At 33.7% G+C, this 21,496-nt stretch overlaps 1 protein-coding gene across 1 annotated transcript in view; it reads left to right on the top strand.

Moving 5' to 3' along the window:
* LOC108729893 (uncharacterized) overlaps window positions 1-21,496 on the top strand; it is an 88,872-nt gene that overhangs the window by 42,058 nt on the left and 25,318 nt on the right. The window contains exon 3 of the mRNA XM_018459247.1: window positions 19,217-19,234. Coding sequence (XP_018314749.1) covers window positions 19,217-19,234 — 18 coding nt within the window. The remainder of the gene's footprint in view (window positions 1-19,216; window positions 19,235-21,496) is intronic.

Below are 21,496 nucleotides of genomic sequence, written 5' to 3'. Positions count from 1 at the left end.
TCGAAAAAAGATATAATTTCAGAATAAATATAATACGTAATTACTTTATTTGTAAATTGTTAAAAAATAAGTAAAAATTTTTTGTAAATCTTTGAGATAAATAGAAGAATATTGCGTATATACAAACTGAAATTGAAGACACGCTCGTAAGAAAGATCGAGTCATCAAAGCTCAAGAAATTGAGTGGAATGCTGTCATGAATTAACCATTTCACGTATGTTATATATATGTAGCGAAATGGTTTAACATCAAGATAGCTTCTTTTGAAGAAATACGGAACCTGAGAGATGTTATGTTCTATCAAGTCAGACTAGCAACCTTTGATAAAGTGCAAAAAATGGGTCAAACCCGTTAATGCATACTATATTGACTATATGTATTATGGTATACATGAGGTTTTTATTGGACATATGTCTGCAAACACGGAAAAAATTTTATAAAAGTGTAGCGGAACAGCACTAGAATCGCTCATGTCGAACATGTATATTGGACATACATCTAAGATAAACTCTTGTTCGCGCGATCGAATCAAATTTTGGAACGTAAAGTCTCGCGGAATACGATAGAAAAACACGACATCTCGAGAACGCCGAGTAATATCTGCGCGTTGGATTTTTCAGATCCTTCGCCTGTCGCCCTTTTAATGCAGCCGTCAATCTCTCGCGTCCTCATCCTGACCAGAATTCCGACCTGTGCGAGGTCTTCCCACCGAATATCATGCGTCAAAAGCCACTTTTAATGTAAAAAAACCGGAGACTTAGAGAATGCGGGATGCAGAATGCACATAATACTGAAATTCATTCTGTTTTGCTTCACTTATTATTTTTATCGTGCACGATATATATATCTCCCAACTTGTCTTCAAAAACACCATAAATTCAAAAATGATTTTTTTAAATGTGTGTATTGCAATTTCGGTTCAGTTTAAATTTCCGTTAAAACGCAATATGTAAAATTGCAAAAATAATCACAGTGCTTTTGTAAATGAAAATTCAGGCATTTTGTGCTACACATTAATCATGTTTGAGATTTTTAAATTTTTCTTTTAGTTCAAAGGAGATACAATGCATTGAAACCTTTTTTAAATAAATAACGTAGCTCATAGAATATTTATACAAACTGCTATTAAGCATTGCATACCTTTCCGTTTATAAATATAACCAACGAATGCTCATCCGTGCGCTGGTCTTTTCTGCAAAATCTGATTACACATCTTGTTTTGTAAATTTTTCATTACCAACATGAAATATTCTAACAATAAAGTCTCAACTCTCTGTGAATTTACATTCGATATATACAACTGTTTCAGTTTTGTGAAACATGCTTATTACACAGACATATATGTTGATCGATTTTTATAATAATGTTAGGATAAAATAGGGCGAATTGTAAATAGACAGTTTTATGCGGAAATGAGAGGCTGGCTCACAAAAGTAGAAAATATCAATTACACATACATGTAAATCGGCAAGCTGAACCCCTATATTAAAAGGGTGATTGAAATAATATTTAAAATTGCATGCCATTCAGAGACGAAAATGGCAATTCAGTTTCAACAAACAGATCATTTAGCTCTACATAAAAACCAATCAAGCTTCGCGTTCGTGTCCATTTATTAGACTATTATTTCGATATATTTTTAACTTGACAAATGTTTGCATTTAAAAAAATTTTTACATCTACACCTACTGTGTTTGTTATTTGGTATATTGCATTAAAATATCTCGGAAAACTCGAAAACGATATTTATTTCAATTTTAAAACGCTTATTCGATTAAAACGGATCTGATGCCTAATAATATTTTTTGTATGAATTTCACAATTCCTAGTTCAAGCAATCGACGCGCAATTTGTCCAAGATCCGCTTTAACAGAATAGGCGTTTTTATTTGTGTTTAAGGAAATGTTAATATTTTGAAGCGAAACTCATATTCTTCATATTTTGAAAGATAATAATAATAACCGCCGCACCGTATGTCTTTCGATTTAACTTTTCAACTTAATTCATTCGAAAATATTACTCGGTGAGTTAATTCATTTTCTGTGTAAGATTCATCCTCTACGTAATATTTTATGAGCTAAAGCATGTATATCGCTCGGTGTTGATAACGTCACCGTCTTGTCACCCATTTATTTCTATTTATCAAACCGATTTAATTATGAATTCACTAGAGCCCGTTTATTTAAACGGAGACGCGTGTGCGAATAAACGCACGTGTGTAACACCGATGTCGATAATCCGCTGGGTCGGCAAAGCCGCGAAAAATATTCCACCGGCGTTTCCGGGATTCGCGCAGGGCATTCGGGACAATTTCAGGATATCCGCGGGATTCCCAGCTATCCCTGCGCCTTCCCGGGGATCCCGGCGTACGTGTTACGGAAGCAAACAGGTCGCTTAACAAGCCGGAAGAACAATAAAAATGCGTCACCTCATTAACCGCTCCCAATTAGTCGCGGAGTAGCGTCGCGCAGCGCTTAATGCAACGTGTAGGTACCGGGTGTCCTACAGAGTTGAGATGACATTATAAACATAGATTGTGAACCTTCTTTTATTTTTTCCCTGTTATTATATTATCATAGGATTAATAATCTAATTCCCGCAGCGCATATAACTTTGTAAATTCTTCTTTTAAATAATTAACATAAAAGCTCTGTGTACTTAGAGGCGATATTGTTTCTCTTTGATTTGCGTCATATATAAAATATTATGCGCGTGTTGAGATTAGAATTACAGATTACACGTCGTCGCCAAAATTATATCCATCTTTTTATTTTCCTTTTAAGGTAATATAAATAACAACAATTTAATAATTTTTTTTATATGTTAAAAAAAGAAATGAAATGTAGAATAGACGTTTATTATTTTGCAAAATGTATAAATCGAATTCCCCGCTATTCGAATCGTGCTGAGTGCCTTGAGTAAGATCTTTGAAACGGGTAGGAAAGCCAAATCCGACCTCGTCGAGACGGAAATCGTAGTGAAACGCGAATATCGCAGTTACGAGAATTACGCGTGAATTGTTCGGCTCGGTTTCGAGTGCGCTTCAGCACGCCATTCAAGCAGGATCGCCCGTTCATTGTCCGTCCGTTAATCCTCTTCCCGCACTCCCACCCATCGAGATCACGTGATTGCAGATTTTTAGCGAATCATGCGGCAAGCGCCGCGAAGTTTTAACAACCCATGTTTTTTTCGTCCCTGTCAAATTCAGTTAGTTACGTCTGTTTATTTTGATATACATCTATCAGTTTCCACATGCGCTTTATTTATTTATTCATTATACTGCTTTTCAATTATAGATTTTTGGATATTTTGTATTTCGCCTTTCTCTTTTGTTTAGCGAATATTTAAAAGCAGGCTATCGTTTGTCGTAATTGTAGAAAATTTAATTGACGCGTGCGCGCGCGTTCGGGTTATTAAGTTATACACCGAGAAAATTTCACGTAAAATTAATTGAAAAATGAAGTTTTATATCGCTTTCGTCTTTTCTTTTTTCATTCATTTAATTAGTTTTAACTATATAATTTAACAATACCTGATGCTTCGATATATTTTTTAATTTCAATTATTAGATTAATATTAAATACTATTTATTAATTTTATTCTGTTTGGGTGGTATATTTGCCATGCATGAAAAAATTTAAAATGCCCCCAAATAAATTGATAAAATTGATAAATAGTAACTAATTAATAAATACTTTAAGGTTCGTTAGTAAATCGAGTTACCATAGAAATGTCTAATTTTTTTATATAATGAAGTCGAAATGCCGAAATTGACGTGTGCAAAATTCTACGGTGAGTTAATGATGAAATAAGAGAGAAAAAAGATGTTGAAAATGTAACCTTTCACGTATAACTTAATGACAGATAAGGCTTGCAGCCGCTTCTTTGACAAACTACACACAAATCTTAGACTTTTCTTAAAAACGAGATTATATATTGTAATCGTTTAAAAAATTACGATTTTAATGGTTACAAAAAAGTAATAAGTCAACGGCCATTTTGGAGAGATTGGCTACGTTTACACCGTGCACTTAGTCCGCGACCTATACGATAGGTGTCTGTGTTTAATATATAGGATAAACAAGGACATCTATTGTATAGACCACGGCCTAAATGCACGGTGTAAACGTAGCCATTTACGTGCATTAAATTTGCATATCAATTTAACCTCGAAAAGTAAACATAATCTCATCTTGTTTTCGATGAAGATGCAGTTCTTGATTTAGTACGTTTCATACTATTTCATTAAGATATACACGTAGTTTTAATATTTTATCCGAATTATGCAGATATTTGTAATTTTGGGTGGGTCCAGAGGCATCCCAAATTTTCGGCACTTTACTAAAGAACCACCTTAATATTTACAAAGCGATACATATATCAGTAAATACCTATATTATATAATAACAAAACTGTTATTTACAGACGTACAATATTTAATTTAGCGCCGAAAAATCGAGATAAAGGAACGGTATTATCTCTGCGAATGGAAATACAGTCTTAACATGTCCTTCCTCCTTTTCCTCTCTCTTTCATCTCCTTCGTGCGTTCATTTCCTGCGGTTTGTGTAAATTAGGTTTGCTTGTTGCAACAGGGTGCATAGTAACACAGTGCATTTTGTAGTACGAGACTTCCTCCTGCGGCTCAAAATAGTTTCATGTATTTCTCAGTCAGACGAATGACCGGAATAATTATTTGCAAATTAAACATGTACACAATTACGCTGCGCCATTCAAGATATTTTGTTTTATTGCGGTTTTTATTGATATCGACAGAGAATTACAAACGTTCTTTCATTATCTTTATTTTATTAATTTTGGAAATATATGCAATCTATATCCAATTTATTGATGCATAACAGAGATTATTAAATGTCTTGAATTTTTCAATTTTTAGATTATCAAATTTTTAAATTAATTTTTAGCGTTTCTAAATTTTAGAGTAATATAAAAGTGACTAAATTACATTTTGTTAGATGTTTCTATAATTTTTAAATTTCTATATCTTAAAATTTGAATTTTTAACAATAAATTTATGTTTTAACTTGGATTTATAAAGATGTTTAGTTTTAATAATCGTAAATAAGTTTTTTTTGTCTAATTTCTAAATATTTCGATGCATTCAGTTAACCAGATTAAGTTCTTTCTTTTTTCTTATAAATTTAAATACACGTAATACTTGTTTTATATTGGTAAACCAAAGATTTAACAATTCAAGAGACACGAGAGAGAATCCAAGATTTCAGCAAATGTGTCGTAATCGTTCTATTAAGAAAATGAATAAGAAAATGTAGTCGGGAGCTTTTGAAGTGGCCTGTAGACGTTAGCTCGCCCTCGCCAACCCCTTTAACGCCGGACATAAATATTAATAAGCGAGCGGTGAAATTCACGCTTATCGCGCTACCGTGAAGATTTACATGAGATAACACGACTTTCCTTTTGCGGCATGCGCGCAGGTGTGTCACCGTGTGTGTAAGTATGTGCGTGTGTGCATGTGTGTGTTTCCAGCTTCAGAAAACATGTCAACATTTACATACAAGGCCGGATAAGCGAGTCACGGAGATCGTTTTGCAGCTACGCCGACTTCTATCGGGCTTGATATCTGCCGAGCTTTATTACGCCACCCTCGGAGAATAAATGATGAAGACAGACGAGGAGTTGGGGGTTACTAAATGGTGCGGTGGGAGTGACACGCATTGATTGGCAGTGGGCGATACTTTTCTTATGAGTCAATATGATTTCTTTTTTTTCATAAAGCAGAAACGACATCCATTCGTTAATTTTGCATATATCTCAATTCTTGGAGAGACTCGCACTTTTAGATCTCTACATTGCTGAACTTTAAATCCTTGGATTTAATAGAGAGCAAGTTTATAATGTAACATGTAAATCCTTTGATTTTGGAATCTTTAGATTTTTGGAAGTTCGCGAGCTTGCGAACTTACGAGCTCTTCGTAAATCCTATAACATATTCGAATCCTTCTATAATTGGATGCATGAAGATAAAATGCTTTTAGATTTTATGATATTTTTAATATGTTGCCAAGAACACATCCATCTGATATCATTTTTGAAATCTTGAGTTTATAATTTTTTTTTTAAAAGAAATGAAGAAATGTAAAAATTCATAACACGTTTATATATGTATTTTTGTAATATAAAAAACTTAATCTAAAGATTGTAAAAGATCCAAAAATATGTAATAATTACAAAATTAGATGTCTAGATACTATTAGAGATTTAATTTTGGAAATTTAAATATATCAATAAATAATTTTTATTATTTTACGTGAAGTGATTATCCCTTTCATTACGTATACATATTTGCATGCAAATACATTCGCACGTGCATGCGTGTAGACGAGTGATAGCACTCTACATTATTCAAATGATACGTTACTTTTTAACATTATCTATCAATAGACGCATCGCGTCAGGCGCTGGTTAATAATCTCGGCAGGTGAACGCGGTTACCAGCTAAATTTTCGCTCGAACGGAAGTGGCACAATTAAGGGAGTTTTGTCTCGGGGGTTGGTTGGAGCCAAGTTCCGGAGTACCATTAGGTATATTAATGTGCTTCCCTAGTTCGGGTCGTTCCGGGGCCAAGCGCATTATACCCGCCTCGCGCTCATTTACAGCCGATGCAATCGGCCAAACAACGCCGGTTATTGCCGAGATTAAATGTAACTCAAAAAATTTTATTTCGCTAATATCCTCCTATTAAGTGCGGACATTCACGACTCTGTTTCTTCTTGCAGTTGTAGTTTCTACTCCAGCTTCTACTTCCTACATTCTGGATCCATTTGATACTCTTTGCTTTGCGTTACAATTTCAGATTTCTAAATATATACGGATAATCTACTTCTTAAATTTTGTTAAATGCTCGAATACTAAATACTGCACTCCTCGGAAATTCTAATTTTAAAAACTTGATCTCTATCTCTCCGTAGGGGTTTTAATTCTCATACCGAAAAAGTTACGGTGGAAAAGTGAGGTATGATATTTAAATATTGCGTTCTACAAGAATTTTTTATTCACGTATATTATATACATTACTATATGTATATTACTTATTATTAATTGTATATTATGCAAAGTTATTATTATTATGCAAACTTATTGTGACTTAAATTTTTACAAAAAGACGTTAACAAAGAATCGTGAAATATATTGTAAATCTTATGTATATTATTATATAATAGAAAATTGAAACATTTTACAATAAAAAATACAAATTACTTCTTTCCTCTATAATCATTATTCTTAAAAATCTTTAAATTTATTTTATAAAAATTTAAAATATATTTAGTACATTTTTAAGTTAGATTTTGTATTTAAAGAGCTTTTTCTCGTATTACATGTCATGCTTTTAGTAGAAAGAATCGATGTTGAGGTCGGGTCGCGAATCGATCCGGAATGAGGAAGAGTTCTTATTATTCTGCGTCCGCGGAATATAAATCTGCATAGGAACACGCTCTCGCACGCGTGTGCGTGTCGACACTCGAAAATTATACTTGCAAACGCCGCAGGAGCGTAATTAACGTCGCCGGCACGCACCATTATCCTGCAGAGGTATCCTGCTGGTATATTATCGCGCGTTTTAAAAATTGTCGCCTACTTTATTAAACGCAGTCAGCCGATATTTTTCCACTTCGACATTCAGGCGCTTTTCAAATGAGCAAAATGCATGAAACAGTTACCTTTATGCATTGATTCCTTTTATATAATATGTATATTTCATACATAAAATCAACTAAGTTTATTTTAATAAAAATCAACTGCATATTGTGCAGTTAATTGAATATTAATTTTGTTATATATAATTCATTTATTAATAATATATTTATTATTAATAATAATATTATATATATGTATAATATAATTATGTTATTAATAAATGTTTAAAAATATTAATATAAAATTTTAAAATCGCAAAATTTAAAATAATAATCTCTTTGTTTAAATTAAAGAGATTATTATTTTAAACAATTTATAATTACAAATGAAAGGTTACAAATGACATTTTACCGAAGCAAAATTTAAACGGTCATACTTTAAAATTAATTTAAAAAATAAATAAATTTTGATCAATATTATCTACATATAATTTCACGCATAAAATAATAAACTTGTTTTCTTCCTTTATTAACTTCTTTGACTGTTAAAATTATTGCTTTGAACAGAGAACACTCCTAATTTGTTATAATTATGCAAAACTAAGGATAGTAGATCGCGCGATCGAGAATTCGATAATATTATGTTAGAACAAGCAATATATCGCGCGTGTATGCGCGCATCTGAATGTGGTGCACGATAGCCCTTGGTGCACCGCAAACCGCGACGTAACTTGGTAAACCCCCATCCTCTCTCTCGCCCACGTGTTAAACATTGATTACTGACATACGTATAGTTAATATACCAATGTAATTCACGTGAATATTCAAAGCCGCTATAGTTCCGTATTCGGAGTTGGAACAAACAATCGTATGGCGGTGCTTCGTTTTAATCTCGTCATTATTTCTGAAACCAATGAAAAAAAATTACATTCCTGATTAGAGTTATTGTACTTTTGGCAGGGGATGAAGCGAGAAGGAGGATCATCTCATAGTCAGCATAATTTCGTTCTGGGTGCAGCCGTTTCAGCAGATACAAAAGTCATCTCCTTTTTCTAATAAAAGTATATTTTATTTTACGTAAATCGATTTTCCTTACCATCCCGCTGGTACGGAGAATATGAAAAATATGCAGACCGTATTGATAGTAACACAGTGGGCGGCACATGTCTCGTTACGAGAAAACGATAGTTGGAGAATTGAAAACGAGATTTCCCCAGGAAACGCTATTGTCTTGCACTAAGGTCTCTTATAATCCTTGTTAATAAATCCTCTTGTTATACCTTACCATCCATTGTTCTATTCGTCATAATGAATCCACAGACTGTATAATACACCCGCGTACGGTCGTGTAAAAAGAGAATATATCGAATATGGCAGAATATAGTGATGTTTAATAACTCGTAGTTTATTTTTCGCTACTTTACTATATGCGGATAGAACAAGTTTTACTACGGTACCGTATAGTTTACCGGTATCACCCATACGTTCCCGCAAATCCCCGAAGGGCCATCGGACCGTGAAGGTAACGACCGAGCGCAAGACTCGTCTCCCCTGGAAGAGGGAACGGTGATAGCGCGATCACCGAAAGGGTGAATCGATCTCTCTCTCTTTCTCCGCAGCGCACGAACGAGCCGAAGGGTGGTGAACGACGAAGGGCGGACTCGTCCGCACTAGAAGAGACAACAGGAATCGAGACGCGGGCGCGATTTGCGCGAATATCGCCGTAGTCTGTTTTCGAGCTGAGTTCAGCGCGAACGTGATTTTCGAGCACTCAAGCGAAGTGGAGAATGGTGTCCGCAGCACGTGCCTGCGGGCTAATCCGCCATCGTCGTTCCCGGCTGACTCCATTTCGCTGTACGTTCTGCCGGTTCCGGCGGTTTAGCCCGAGAACTGGCACGTTCTTTTTATTCCGCCAAGTGTTTTACCTCTCCTCGGACTAATTCCGGATTGTACCGCCATTTCTCTGACTGCAATTTCCGCAATATCACCGAAATTTTTCAACCAATATTAACGTTCTTCACACCGCCGTGGCCGTTTTGTAGTGCATATTTTCAGCTGGATCTAATAATACGGAGTATATCACGACCTATCTTTCGAAAGAATCGTCGATAAAAACTATACTCCAAAAAATATCGGTGTGAATTCAATTTGCGATGTCTATATAATTCTCACCGTGTTAGTGTTAATATTAACACCAATACGATATGGATTTATACATATATTTATACCTCTGGTGTTTATGTCAAAACCCATGGTGTTAAATCCATATCATGTTGGTATTATATTATCATCACATAGTGAAAATTGTATAGGCACCGCGCATTTTAAATTTATACCGATTTTTGTTGGAACGTAAACAATTTTTTAAGATTATCATTCTTCCGGAAAGAATACAAGATCCTCGCTTCTCGAAATTGAAAAAAAGAACGGAGAAGAGAATTCTATCGCCGACAGAAAATTGTCTCGAAAAGCTGTTTATAAATTGTTAAAAGGTATACTCCTGAAAATTGACTTATTTTACAAAAACTGCTTTAATTAGCGATGGGAACCGTTCGCGCGCGAGATTTCCTTACAAATAAAAGTTCACCGTCTGCGGAGTAGTCTCGGTAGTGTTGGTACTGGTCGGTACGCTCGCTGAACGCCCGAATGCGCGCGAAACGCTCGCGGCGGAAGCGGCGCTCGTCGTGCGAGCGACGCGCTTAATCAAGCGCGAATACTAAATCAACGTTGGGAAAATTCTCCATGGCTAAGCCGTGGTACGATCTGGTTGATTTGAAGCGGTTCGGCATAGCGCGACCCATTCAGAGCACTCGTTCATTGTGCGCGCTCGGTAACCTTCGTCTGGCAGCGCGGTACACAAGAGAGCTCCGCACAAACAGGGCTGTCTGTTCCCGCCGCCGGTGAAACACCGAAGAGCATATTTGTGGAGCAGTCGAGCGGATTCTATCAACATTTCAGCATCGTTAGCGTTCAATTACACGATTATCGAGTGCCTCGGACCACCCACGTGATCGTCGAACCGTACGCGTGTCCCTGGCCTTCTGATGTAGGGCACGCGAGGGGATTATCCTGATGTTGAGTCGCCTTCCTGATGTTGACCACTATCGATCATTGAGAAGCCATTCTCTTCGTTCGATTAGCTCGTTTGAATAAAGAGTTCCCTTGTGTGATCGGACAGAAAAATAATTAAGAAGAGAATGGCAAAGCAAGCACACTGATCTTCAAATAACTGGATCTTGTACGGCTTAGTACCCAATGTAATCTACTCGCTATTGTAGGAATTACACAGTAAATTTAACAGATAGCATTAGTAATGCTCGTTTCTACCAATGTAGATTAACTTTAACCTTGGTTCAACTTAATTCTTAAAACTAGAAAAAGATGAAGAATTAATTAAATGGAGATTAAAATTAAACTACATTGATAAAAAAGGGCATAAACAAGCTGTCTCGATTATATCAGCTGTTTATTGTTCAATTTTTGTTCTTATTATTATTGCCAGTAAAACAAAATACAAAAAGTCGTGATCGTGGTGTAATATTTTGTAGACAAGTCATTGCTTTCTATAATTATTAAGAGATAGTTATTAATTTCCGTAATTTATTTTATAATGCAGTGTTATAAATGCTCTGCAATTACAACACTGCATTTAGTTTATATTTTTATCACGTTTTATTTATAACCAAAGAGAAGAAAACTCTTCGTAAGGTAAAACCAATACTTAGGTATACTGAATATACATACATCGATTATAACATTTTTTTGGTACTTTTATTATCCAGACTGAATTATAATTCATCTGCTAAACATCGTGGAAATAAGTAGATAAGTCAATTATTAGAAAAATAGTTGTTTATATATTCTTACATGTCAACATGTCAATATGTTAATAAATATATAGTCTTATAAGGTAATATTGGGTCACTTTATTTTTTATTGTATTTCTCTTATATCTTTTTTATAAAAAAGAGGAAAACATGTGTACTCAATATAACTTCCCGCTAAACATGAAATTCTCAGGGAACGTTACATTTTGACTATACTTAGCAAATTTGTAACGTTTCATATGTATAGATTTATAAAAGGTAAACATTCAAAAGTAACATTTTATTTGCGTTATTCCATGGAATGTGTCAGAAACGTTGCACATTTTCGCCTTAAATATGCCACTTGGAAGGTCACAAAAGAAACATTTCATGACGTGGAAATAACGTTTTGTGTAAAACATTTTCTTTGCAATTTATAAAAATATTGCCTGAATGTTATATATACAATGTTTCTGAAACATTCATTTTGCCACTCATGAGCAGTATGTATTCCCGTCACTAGATGAAAGTGGCGGTGTCGCAGTTTCTCATAATTAAAATCCATACACGAATAGAATAAAAGGTACAACATTATGAAATTTTTATTCCTATTCTAATGAAAATGAAATGATTTTTTGAAGGCAATTAAGTTTCCTGATGAATAAAGAGGGCCCATCTTAAAATTTAGAAAATTATTTTACAATTACAACATTACCTTGAAGAAAAACTTTCTTTTATATTTTTCTTAAAGTAAGTTTTAAAATTATTTTACACAAAAATTTAAAACTTCACGTTACAAATTCACGTTACAAAAATGTTACAATTTGAATTGTAAATTAAACGTAAATCAAGCAGATCATTTCTTGTTCTGGAACATTTTTGGAACTAAAGCTGCAACGTTCCTAACATCGCAAGCAAGTTTCATAAATATCGCAGAAACGTTGCAAATGTGACGTCGCATATGTGAAATAATCGAGGACATTTTTAGTTCCTGGGATGTTATCAAAAAAGCGACAAAACATAAAACGTCGTATAACGCACATTACAAAAAACAAATGTTGTTGCAACATAATTTTGTTGCACTCAAATAAAAATTTCATAAGTATATATATTTTTTGTCATATATATTTTTTAAATGTTTAGAAATATTTCTTCTTTTGAATCCGACTATCAATTTTTAATTTTAAACTCATTGTCAGCAAAAAAATTAGAAAAAATATCATAAAACTTAAATAGACTATATAAAGTTCGGTTACCTTCATATACTCAAATAAAGGAAGTGATAAGAGAATACAGAAAACAGATATCGTCTCGTGTCATTGGACACCTAGTTATTGCAAGAGTAATATCAAAATGTAGTAGCGGTCAACGGACTGCTGGAGCTTTTATTGAAATTCTTGAAAGGGACCCTGAAAAGAATTCCTTTCTCTCCAGAGGACTCGAATTATCCGGAACGTCGCACCTACGGAATGAGCTCAGTGTGTTCGGCGCTACGTAATTTGGCGTATTGCAAAAACAAGCAGAATTTTGCAAAAACGAATAAGCAGGTGAATAAAGTGTATTCGAGAATTCCAAGAGAGAATTGTAATTATATAAATATATTACATAAACTCTAACGTCAATTTTGTAATACGATTATCTTGTAATACGCCATTCTTTCCATTATCGATCTAATATTTTAAATTTAAAGTAAATTATATTTATATACTAATCTAACGTTCATTTGTTATATTAAATATACTAAAAATGTATAATTTAATATTCGTTTAACAAATCTTTATTAAATTATTAGATCAAACGTATTTTACATCCTCAAATAGGAAAGAAGATAGTTTAATTATAAGTGAATATTGAACAAAGAACGAAAATAGAGAAAAATTCAATTAGGAAGCAGTTTTTTTTATTCCGTTCAGATTCTTATTTCCGGTTCCATGTCGCTTTGATCTCTTGTATCTGTCATCCTTTGTCAAGATTTTTCTCGGTTGCTCTTTTGTCCGATAACGGTTACGATAACGAGACAATGCTTTTTTTAAAACATGAGAATCAAGGAAAAACGTAAAGTCATAAATTGACTTCACAAATAATGGAAACAGCCAAATAGTCAAGTGTATATTAGATTAAAAGTATTAAATTGCAGCTAAAATTAAATTTTGAATTATATTATGATATATTTTGCATTATATTATGAAATGCATTTGCACAATTATCATCTCATTCTGCACATCTTCATACACTGCATTACACTACATTAATACTACATTTGCATTATATTATTGCAATTTACTTTAATAATCATGAAACCGTAAGATTTTCATGCATCGGTTATGCCGTTATTATGACTTCATATAATCCTTTGTTTAATTCTAAAGCATCAATTCATCAAATATTCCATTTTACACAACGATTATCATCATCGTCATCATCATTACTGCTGTCATTATCATCCTTACAATATCATTCCATGAACGGATCGAAGATCACGATGTCACGGCCAGACGATGCGCGTCATGCGAAATTGAATATCGATTAATCGCCCTCAAGATTCGCTAATGTTGCGCCGGAAGTTAATTAAGCTGCGGTAATTGCGATCTCTCTTGAACGATACTCAGTTGGCTTTCCATATCGCCTTAACGCTATCAAATTGCATCATTAATTCCTCACATTATCTAAAATTAGGATTAATATTCATTGTTGCGCGATCTTATTTAAAAAAAACGCACTATTTTTCATTTTTTTTCTAAGACTATTATTAAATTAATTTAAATTAACTATAGATTTCATTACTACAGTACTTTGTCCATATACCTAGATTCTCAAAATCTTAACCTTTAAACACCTTTTTTTATCCAATGCTTTTTTAATGCTTTTTTTATTGCTTATAACTTTTTTATCAATCAAAGTGTCGTAAATATCGAGAATATGTGAAATATGTGAATACGCAACTGTAATAAACGCCTACACAATATGAGCTGCATTTTAGTGCTTGAATATATCGGTGTGAATTTTATATACATATCCAGTTATACAAACTGTGCGTCGAAATATTTGCAGTCTTGAAACGTAATCCTAAACAGAATTAGAGCAATAATATCACAAATTAAATTGACAAACAATTTAATAATATCAATGTTAACAAGAATTTTGAAAAGATATTAATAATTTGATGTTAATAAGCATCTTAAAAACTAAAAAGTAAATAATTTATTTGCGATATTACAACTCTAATTCTGTTTAGGATTGCATTTCAAGACTGAAAATACTCATACTTCCGCGCATAATTTGCACTGTTTGCAGAATTGGATGTGACATAAAATTCACATATATTTAAGCATTAATTAAAATCTAACTCATACCGCGTAGGCTTTCACTTAATTATTTTATTAATAAAAATTATACATTTGCTCGGTGTCTCTTAATGTCTGACGTTTTGATTGAAAAAAATTGTTTACAATATGTTCATTGTTATGAAAATTATAAATAATCAAATTGGGTTGGGTATGCCCAAATGTGTTGTTCCCATAGTGTGACATTCAAGGATTAAATATAAAATGACTATCACTGGGCATATGAATTATAAAAATTAATATGCAAAGAATTTGTACAACTGTTTCACATGTGGTAATTTTATAATTTAATCAAGAGTTTGTTCTGTCCGAAATAAAGAAAATTGACGCCAACGCGCGATCTTGATCTCGTCTGTCGCTATTGAGTTTTCCCAACCTTTTTTCTCTCTGGTTTTCTCTTCGACTTCCGCCATTGTTCTTCGCGGCCTGCTCGGCGTCGCGGCACCTTTCATCGACGCCCTTTTGTTCACTCGCCAATAACGCTACGATAACGAGTCAATCGTATCATGGAGAATCGAAAGGTGTCAGCTCGGGAATTGCATTGTTGGGAATCGAGGAATCGATCGATTTTAGTCAGGTAAAACGTTTTCCATCATTTTCTCCTCTTATAATGCACGAATTGTAAACAATTTGCGTAATTTCATGTGATTAATTGTAGATGCTTAAGAACTCAACGTTCATGAATACTAAACAGAAAATTTATATACAATGAAGTACGGTTAGCAAGTTCGGTGTGAGATGGTATCTATTATAATTCACCATTTAGAATATTTTAAAAAATCTATCTTAAAAATTGAGTAAGTATCTCCTGTTATTTTATGTTATTTCGATTGCTACTTTTATGTTATCCCTTTCTGCGGAATTAAAAAGAAGATTTAATTTCGGATATTAAATCCGGAGATTTCGAACTAATTTAGAATTAATACTGCAAATGGGAATTCTGTTTGAATACCCCAAACACAGCATGCAACGTTCGCAAAGGAAAATATTTATTTAAATAAATACGTACATACGAAAATGTATAGGTACAAACGCGAGCACGCGTCCGTTTTCTGCGTTTATCATCTCGTGGAGGAATATTCAGTTCGCCGCAAATACGCTTTCTGTTGTCAACTGGCGAAATAGCACGAATAGTGTGAATAACGGTGATAATTTTGGCGGGAGAAATTAGTGAACGAGAAAGAGAGAAAACAGGGAACGGGGAGGGGAGGAGATAGTGTTCGCAAATGGCTACCATAAAGGCGTGCTAATGGTTTAACGTTTATTCGCAAAAATACTGCATGCTTTTATCGGCATGCATTTCCTTTTCCCTTTACTCGACCTTCCCTTTTCAATGTGATGCGCGCGGATCACACTTTATAAATAATTTCTGTAATAAACGCAATTTGCGGACATGCACCACTGGTAATTGTTACGAAGGTACATCGCATTAATAACTATAATAATGATAATAACAATAGCAGCCATCAAGCGTAGAATTCGTAATTGTAGAGCTGTTAATAAATTAATTTCTAAAAAATAGTAATATAACTAAATAACAGTAATAAACAATATAACTTTGAAATATGTTACTTAAATGAGATACTGGCACGTTAATATCAACAAATTGATGAGAGAAAAGTAACGTTAAAAACTGGAATAAATCATTCGAGTAAAATAATAAAATATAAATGCTAAAGTCATTTCGTAAAAAAGCGATATTTATATTGTAATATACTCTTAAAATTAAATAAAAAACCGTAGATGAAAACAAATTTACAGATTATTTTATCTGAAAAAAGCGAAACAGTGTTGTTTAAAAAACATCATTAAAATAAGATGACATAGCTATTTTGTTCCTGAATATTATTTTCCATATTTATTAATTAATCACGTACTAATAGTTCAGACTCTCATTAGTTCTTCTATTATCATCGTGAAATTTAGTTATATTTTTAAATTAATTCCGCTTGCAATCATATTTTGTTATATTACTTCGATTTATTCGTGACTTTTTATTATCTTGTATGCACGTTTGAACATATACGAACAATTGTCGCTCACATGTAATATTTGCTAAATTTGTCAAACAGTAAACGATTTGATAAAAATGGAACAGGAGCAAATGTCGGTACGTGATCGACGAAAAGTCGTCAATCGACAACGAACGAATAACTGAATAAATAAAAAAGAAAGAGCAGAATGTCAAACTATAGGCATTTTAAATAACAAAGGGTTGGTGCCCGACATCCTAATTGCGGCGCCATTTTTTTTTTCGATACATGCGGCCGTTTAGGACGATGTCCTTTTTATTCTGCAGCACGCGTGTTTCGGACGTGCCTCTGCTTTTCGATTTTCATGCGTGATCGATTTTCGGCCATTCCGCCAACTATTTTTCCGATGTGACGCGCTGTGACGCGTTGTGAAAACGTTTGGATGAACGCCGTTCATGCATCGCTATTCACAATCACGGCTTCAGTGAAACGATAAAAGTTTATAATTATTCTTGAACGCAATTTTCGACCATTTTACTTTTAATTGCATTACATAGAGAAGTGGATCGATGAGCAAAAGTGTATACGCGAGGTGGGCTTTCTATAATTCATGTGCAAATAGATAAAAGAACATCATTTGCGTACAAACGTGTATCAGTACAATTATTCAGCACGCGTATTATGTATATAGAATATCGTAAAGCATAAGAATCAGCGATGAAGAAAAATAGTCGTTAATAGTTGATTTTTTCGCACACACAGACGAAACATTATAAATAAGAGAAGACTAAAGGCGTATTATTAAAACATTTCCATATTTATTTAGACAATAGAATTTACTTTAGTGTAAAGTTTACGTAGCTAAGCGTTTTTATTATTGACTAATTAACTTTCAGTATTAAAACCGACAAATATAAATAAAATGAAGGCAGCAATATAGCGTTCGTTATCTCTTTAAAGTGTGTCTTTATCTTTTATTTATTTTCCCTAGAAGCTTTTTCGCCGCTTAACATTGCGTTATCAGACGAAAGGATTACTCTGCAATATATTTGGGCGTTTAAAAGCAACGATATAGGTAAAATTAGTAACACTGCGGATAAAATAAGAAACCATAACAAAATACGGTGAAAAAAAGTCATAAATACGTATAATGCGACGCGTTTTAAATTATGTACATTTTATTTCCTCTCTCTCTCTCTCTCTTTTTTTTCCGCTCAAATTATCATCTGACGTTTGAATCTAGGTAAATTAATCTCAAAGTTCATTAATATCGATATTTTTGAATTCCGATATTTTTGGAAAGAAACACGTTAAAAAAGTAGCGCATTTATATATCGCCATATTATACTGACGATACGATCGAAGTAATTGGCAATCTCCCATTAGAACGCAACCATTTTATCAAATGTTTCGTAGCGGGAAGTTTCGTCGTTTCGTCCTTTTTGCCACGAGAAATCGCACGTTTAAACTGCAGCTAATGGAGCATTTATTGACCGAAACGCTCCTCGTAGGACGAATTCGATTAAAGTTCGACGCGATTCGATTACCAGGAGATTCGTTTTGCCAGCTCTCTGCTGGCATCGTGTCTGAAAATCTTCGGAACCTCCGTCGGAAAACCTCGAAAAGTCATGTGGATATATTCATGCGATCGTAGAAATGTAATTTATGACGCCTGTGGCGTGTATAAAATCGATTATTGCAAAAACGTTGAAGATTGTACCAGTCTTTTTATAAAACAGTACATTTTCTAGAATAGGATCGGGAAATTGCAGGAGTGTTATCAAAAGACTAATATGTATTTTTTATTTTTACTGGAATTTCAACAATTTTTCTACGAGAAATGATGTTTTGCAAATAAAATCGAAAGTATCGTTATATATATAAAAGGATACACAAGAGGATTTCGGACAATTAAAAAAATTATTGTTATACAAAGCAAACTTATTTCTTCTTTTAAATTCTCATTTCATTTCAATGAAATGTGAAAAAAAATCCGTATTATTTTCTTATTCACTTTTATATATCACACAATTTAACAGATATACTTAATGAGGTACGTTGAATTACGAAATTGAAATTTATATCATGCAAGTTAATGTTATTTAGTTCTCTTTTGGAGAACCCTGTAGTTCAAATTACACGCTCTGGTAATCGTCAATCGATTCGCCATTCGTGCCCAATCACCGCAAACATTCGAATATTTCGGACGCAAATTTGTAAATGTTTTTTACGCTTGCATTTCATCTTTTATATTGCGTGATCATTAGTAAACAATATTATATTGATTTAATTGTCACTTGTGCGCTGATATAAAATCACGAAGTTAAATATTCCATCCTGTGGTGTTTATTGCTTTAAATAAACAATTACTATAATATGAAGTTATTCTGAATGAAAAAAAATTACGTAATATTAAATAATAATATGTTCATTGTCGACCATTTGTCTAATATAAATTGTTTTTATTATGTGTTTCAGGGACTACTACTATGACAGGTGAATGTCTCGAACTTTACTCCAATAAGGTATCATAATATTAATTTTCGTTAATGCGATGCCATGCATTGTTGTTGAAAAGATAAACTGCGATTTAAAGTAATAATTTAATAAATGGTATAAATAATAAATAGTATGAGCATAAAATCCCTAACTTGTGATTAGACTTAACTTGATAATAATGTAAAAAATATATTTTTCTAGCTGTAGTTAATCACTAAACTAATGCTTTTGTAGTAAGTAATTTTTAAAGTTACTATTACAAAATTATCCAGTTAAATGATTAATCATAGTTAGAAAAATATAATTTTTACATTATCATTAGGTTGTGAGGTTAAATTTAAATTATAAGTTTTTTTTTTAATTTAAAAAATGAGAACAAATCTAATTAAATAAGAGAAATTCCTGTGTTATTCTCAAAGCGGATCTAAGTGATTAAATATTTCTGTGTGAATTTATATACATATTTGATTCTATAAACTGGTAGAACCAGAGTAGTGATACTATTACTTATTAAATTGACAAGCAACTTAATGATACAAAAATGAGAATTGATAATTTAACAATTTAAAAATGAGAAACCGAGCTTTAGAGCTTCTCAAAACTCATGCATTTCTTCCGCATTTCGATTCTCAACGTTTTTCCCACTTTCTTTTCAATTTTAATAAAAAGCTTCAGATTTTTCTCATTAGTAGTCATATAGGCGAAACACGTTTACGCTCCTTTGTCTCTGATCTCCTCAACACGTGCTCGGCTAATTCATGCGAGTCGACAATAAGCAGCGTCCGGACGTACGCGTTTCGCGCGAGTTGCATGTCCAAAGCCCGCTACCGCGCGAATGTAAACGCATTCGAACAAAATAAGGGAAGAGAAACAAACACGGCGCTATGGACCTCGGACCGTAGCACGGTGGTGGCCGTCGCTAAAAAAAAAAAGAAGAGTTCGCCGCGCTCGGCGGAATGTGTCCCGTGGTGCATTCATATTTTGCCCTTTTTAATCGCGCACGCTTCAGACGCGGAACGGGGCGAGGCTTTTATTGCAGCGTCCACCGACACGATGCGACACGGCCGGCGCGCTCCGCTCCGCTCGGCTCAGCGCGACGCGATGCGACGCGTCGCGTCGTGTGTTCTCCATGCCGGTCACGGAAATGCCTCTGAATAGTCACAATTAAAACGAAAGCGAAGACGCAATGCGATGCCGTATGTTGACGTTAGCGAAGTTGCGTTTCTCTCTTTCTTTTTAAGTTCTATTTGCCTTTTTTAATCCTCAATTGGGAGAGACCAAGCGAGATGGACGCAATGGTCGTTGATGCACGTGCATCATTTCGCATCGAGGGACGCGGCGAGACGCTCAATGACGCATTTTGCACAGTCGTTCTTTTATTATTGCTCATTTAGCTGCACTATGTCGAGAAAGAAAAGGAAAAAGAAAGCCGAGCTAGTTTATTGTAATTTTCAAGAGAAATATTCAGAATATGAAGCACAGAACTGTAATAATAGAAGCGGATTGACGCGCGGATGAGAAGAGAATTCATAATTCGAAATCTCAAATCTATCACGAGGATTCGCGAGTGACGCACCGCACGCATGGGACAATTGGATTAACACGTGGCTACAGAGCAGCTATAATGCCCATACCTGGTGGATATTGGGTTAATTAGAGAAGCCTGTCCCTGGAGATTCATCATCAGACGACATCACACACAATGAATTATTAGAATCAAGATTCGCGCGACTCGCTACGTTGCCCGATCTGTGACTTTTTTACGATCAAACTAATTATCAGTTTTCAACTCGATGAATTTTCAAATCGCGAGCTCGTAGCATTTCATGGATATCAAAAACATAATAACCATTAAATGCCTTTGTTTCTTTGAATATACAATTTTTACTTTTTATTTAAATAATAATACTTTTAAACATTTTTTTAATTTGTAATGTTTCGTGTGTCATATTCAGCGCAGTTGCTCAATTTTTACAAAATCAATGCATTAGCAAAAAGTATACAAAAGATATATATTTATAATTTTTATAATGTTGAAAGAGAGATTTTAACTTTGTAATAATATTTTATTTTTAACTGATATAATATATGAATTAAATTAGTTTTATTAAAATATTTTATTAAATTTATGCAAAGCTAATTATAATCAAGACACGTATATTACGAGGGGCACTATTTATATTTTGAGCCTAATAATAAAAAAACAGTAATTTGTCATTGAAAATGACTTTATTGTTTTTCAAAATATTCTCCTTTATG

Source organism: Mycetomoellerius zeteki, unplaced genomic scaffold, assembly GCF_001594055.1.
Source record: "Mycetomoellerius zeteki isolate Tzet28-1 unplaced genomic scaffold, Tzet1.0 scaffold81, whole genome shotgun sequence".
In the NCBI taxonomy this organism is placed as follows: Eukaryota; Metazoa; Arthropoda; class Insecta; order Hymenoptera; family Formicidae; genus Mycetomoellerius; species Mycetomoellerius zeteki.
Note: the sequence above shows the minus strand (reverse complement) of the source record. Positions and strands in the feature narration are given on the sequence as shown.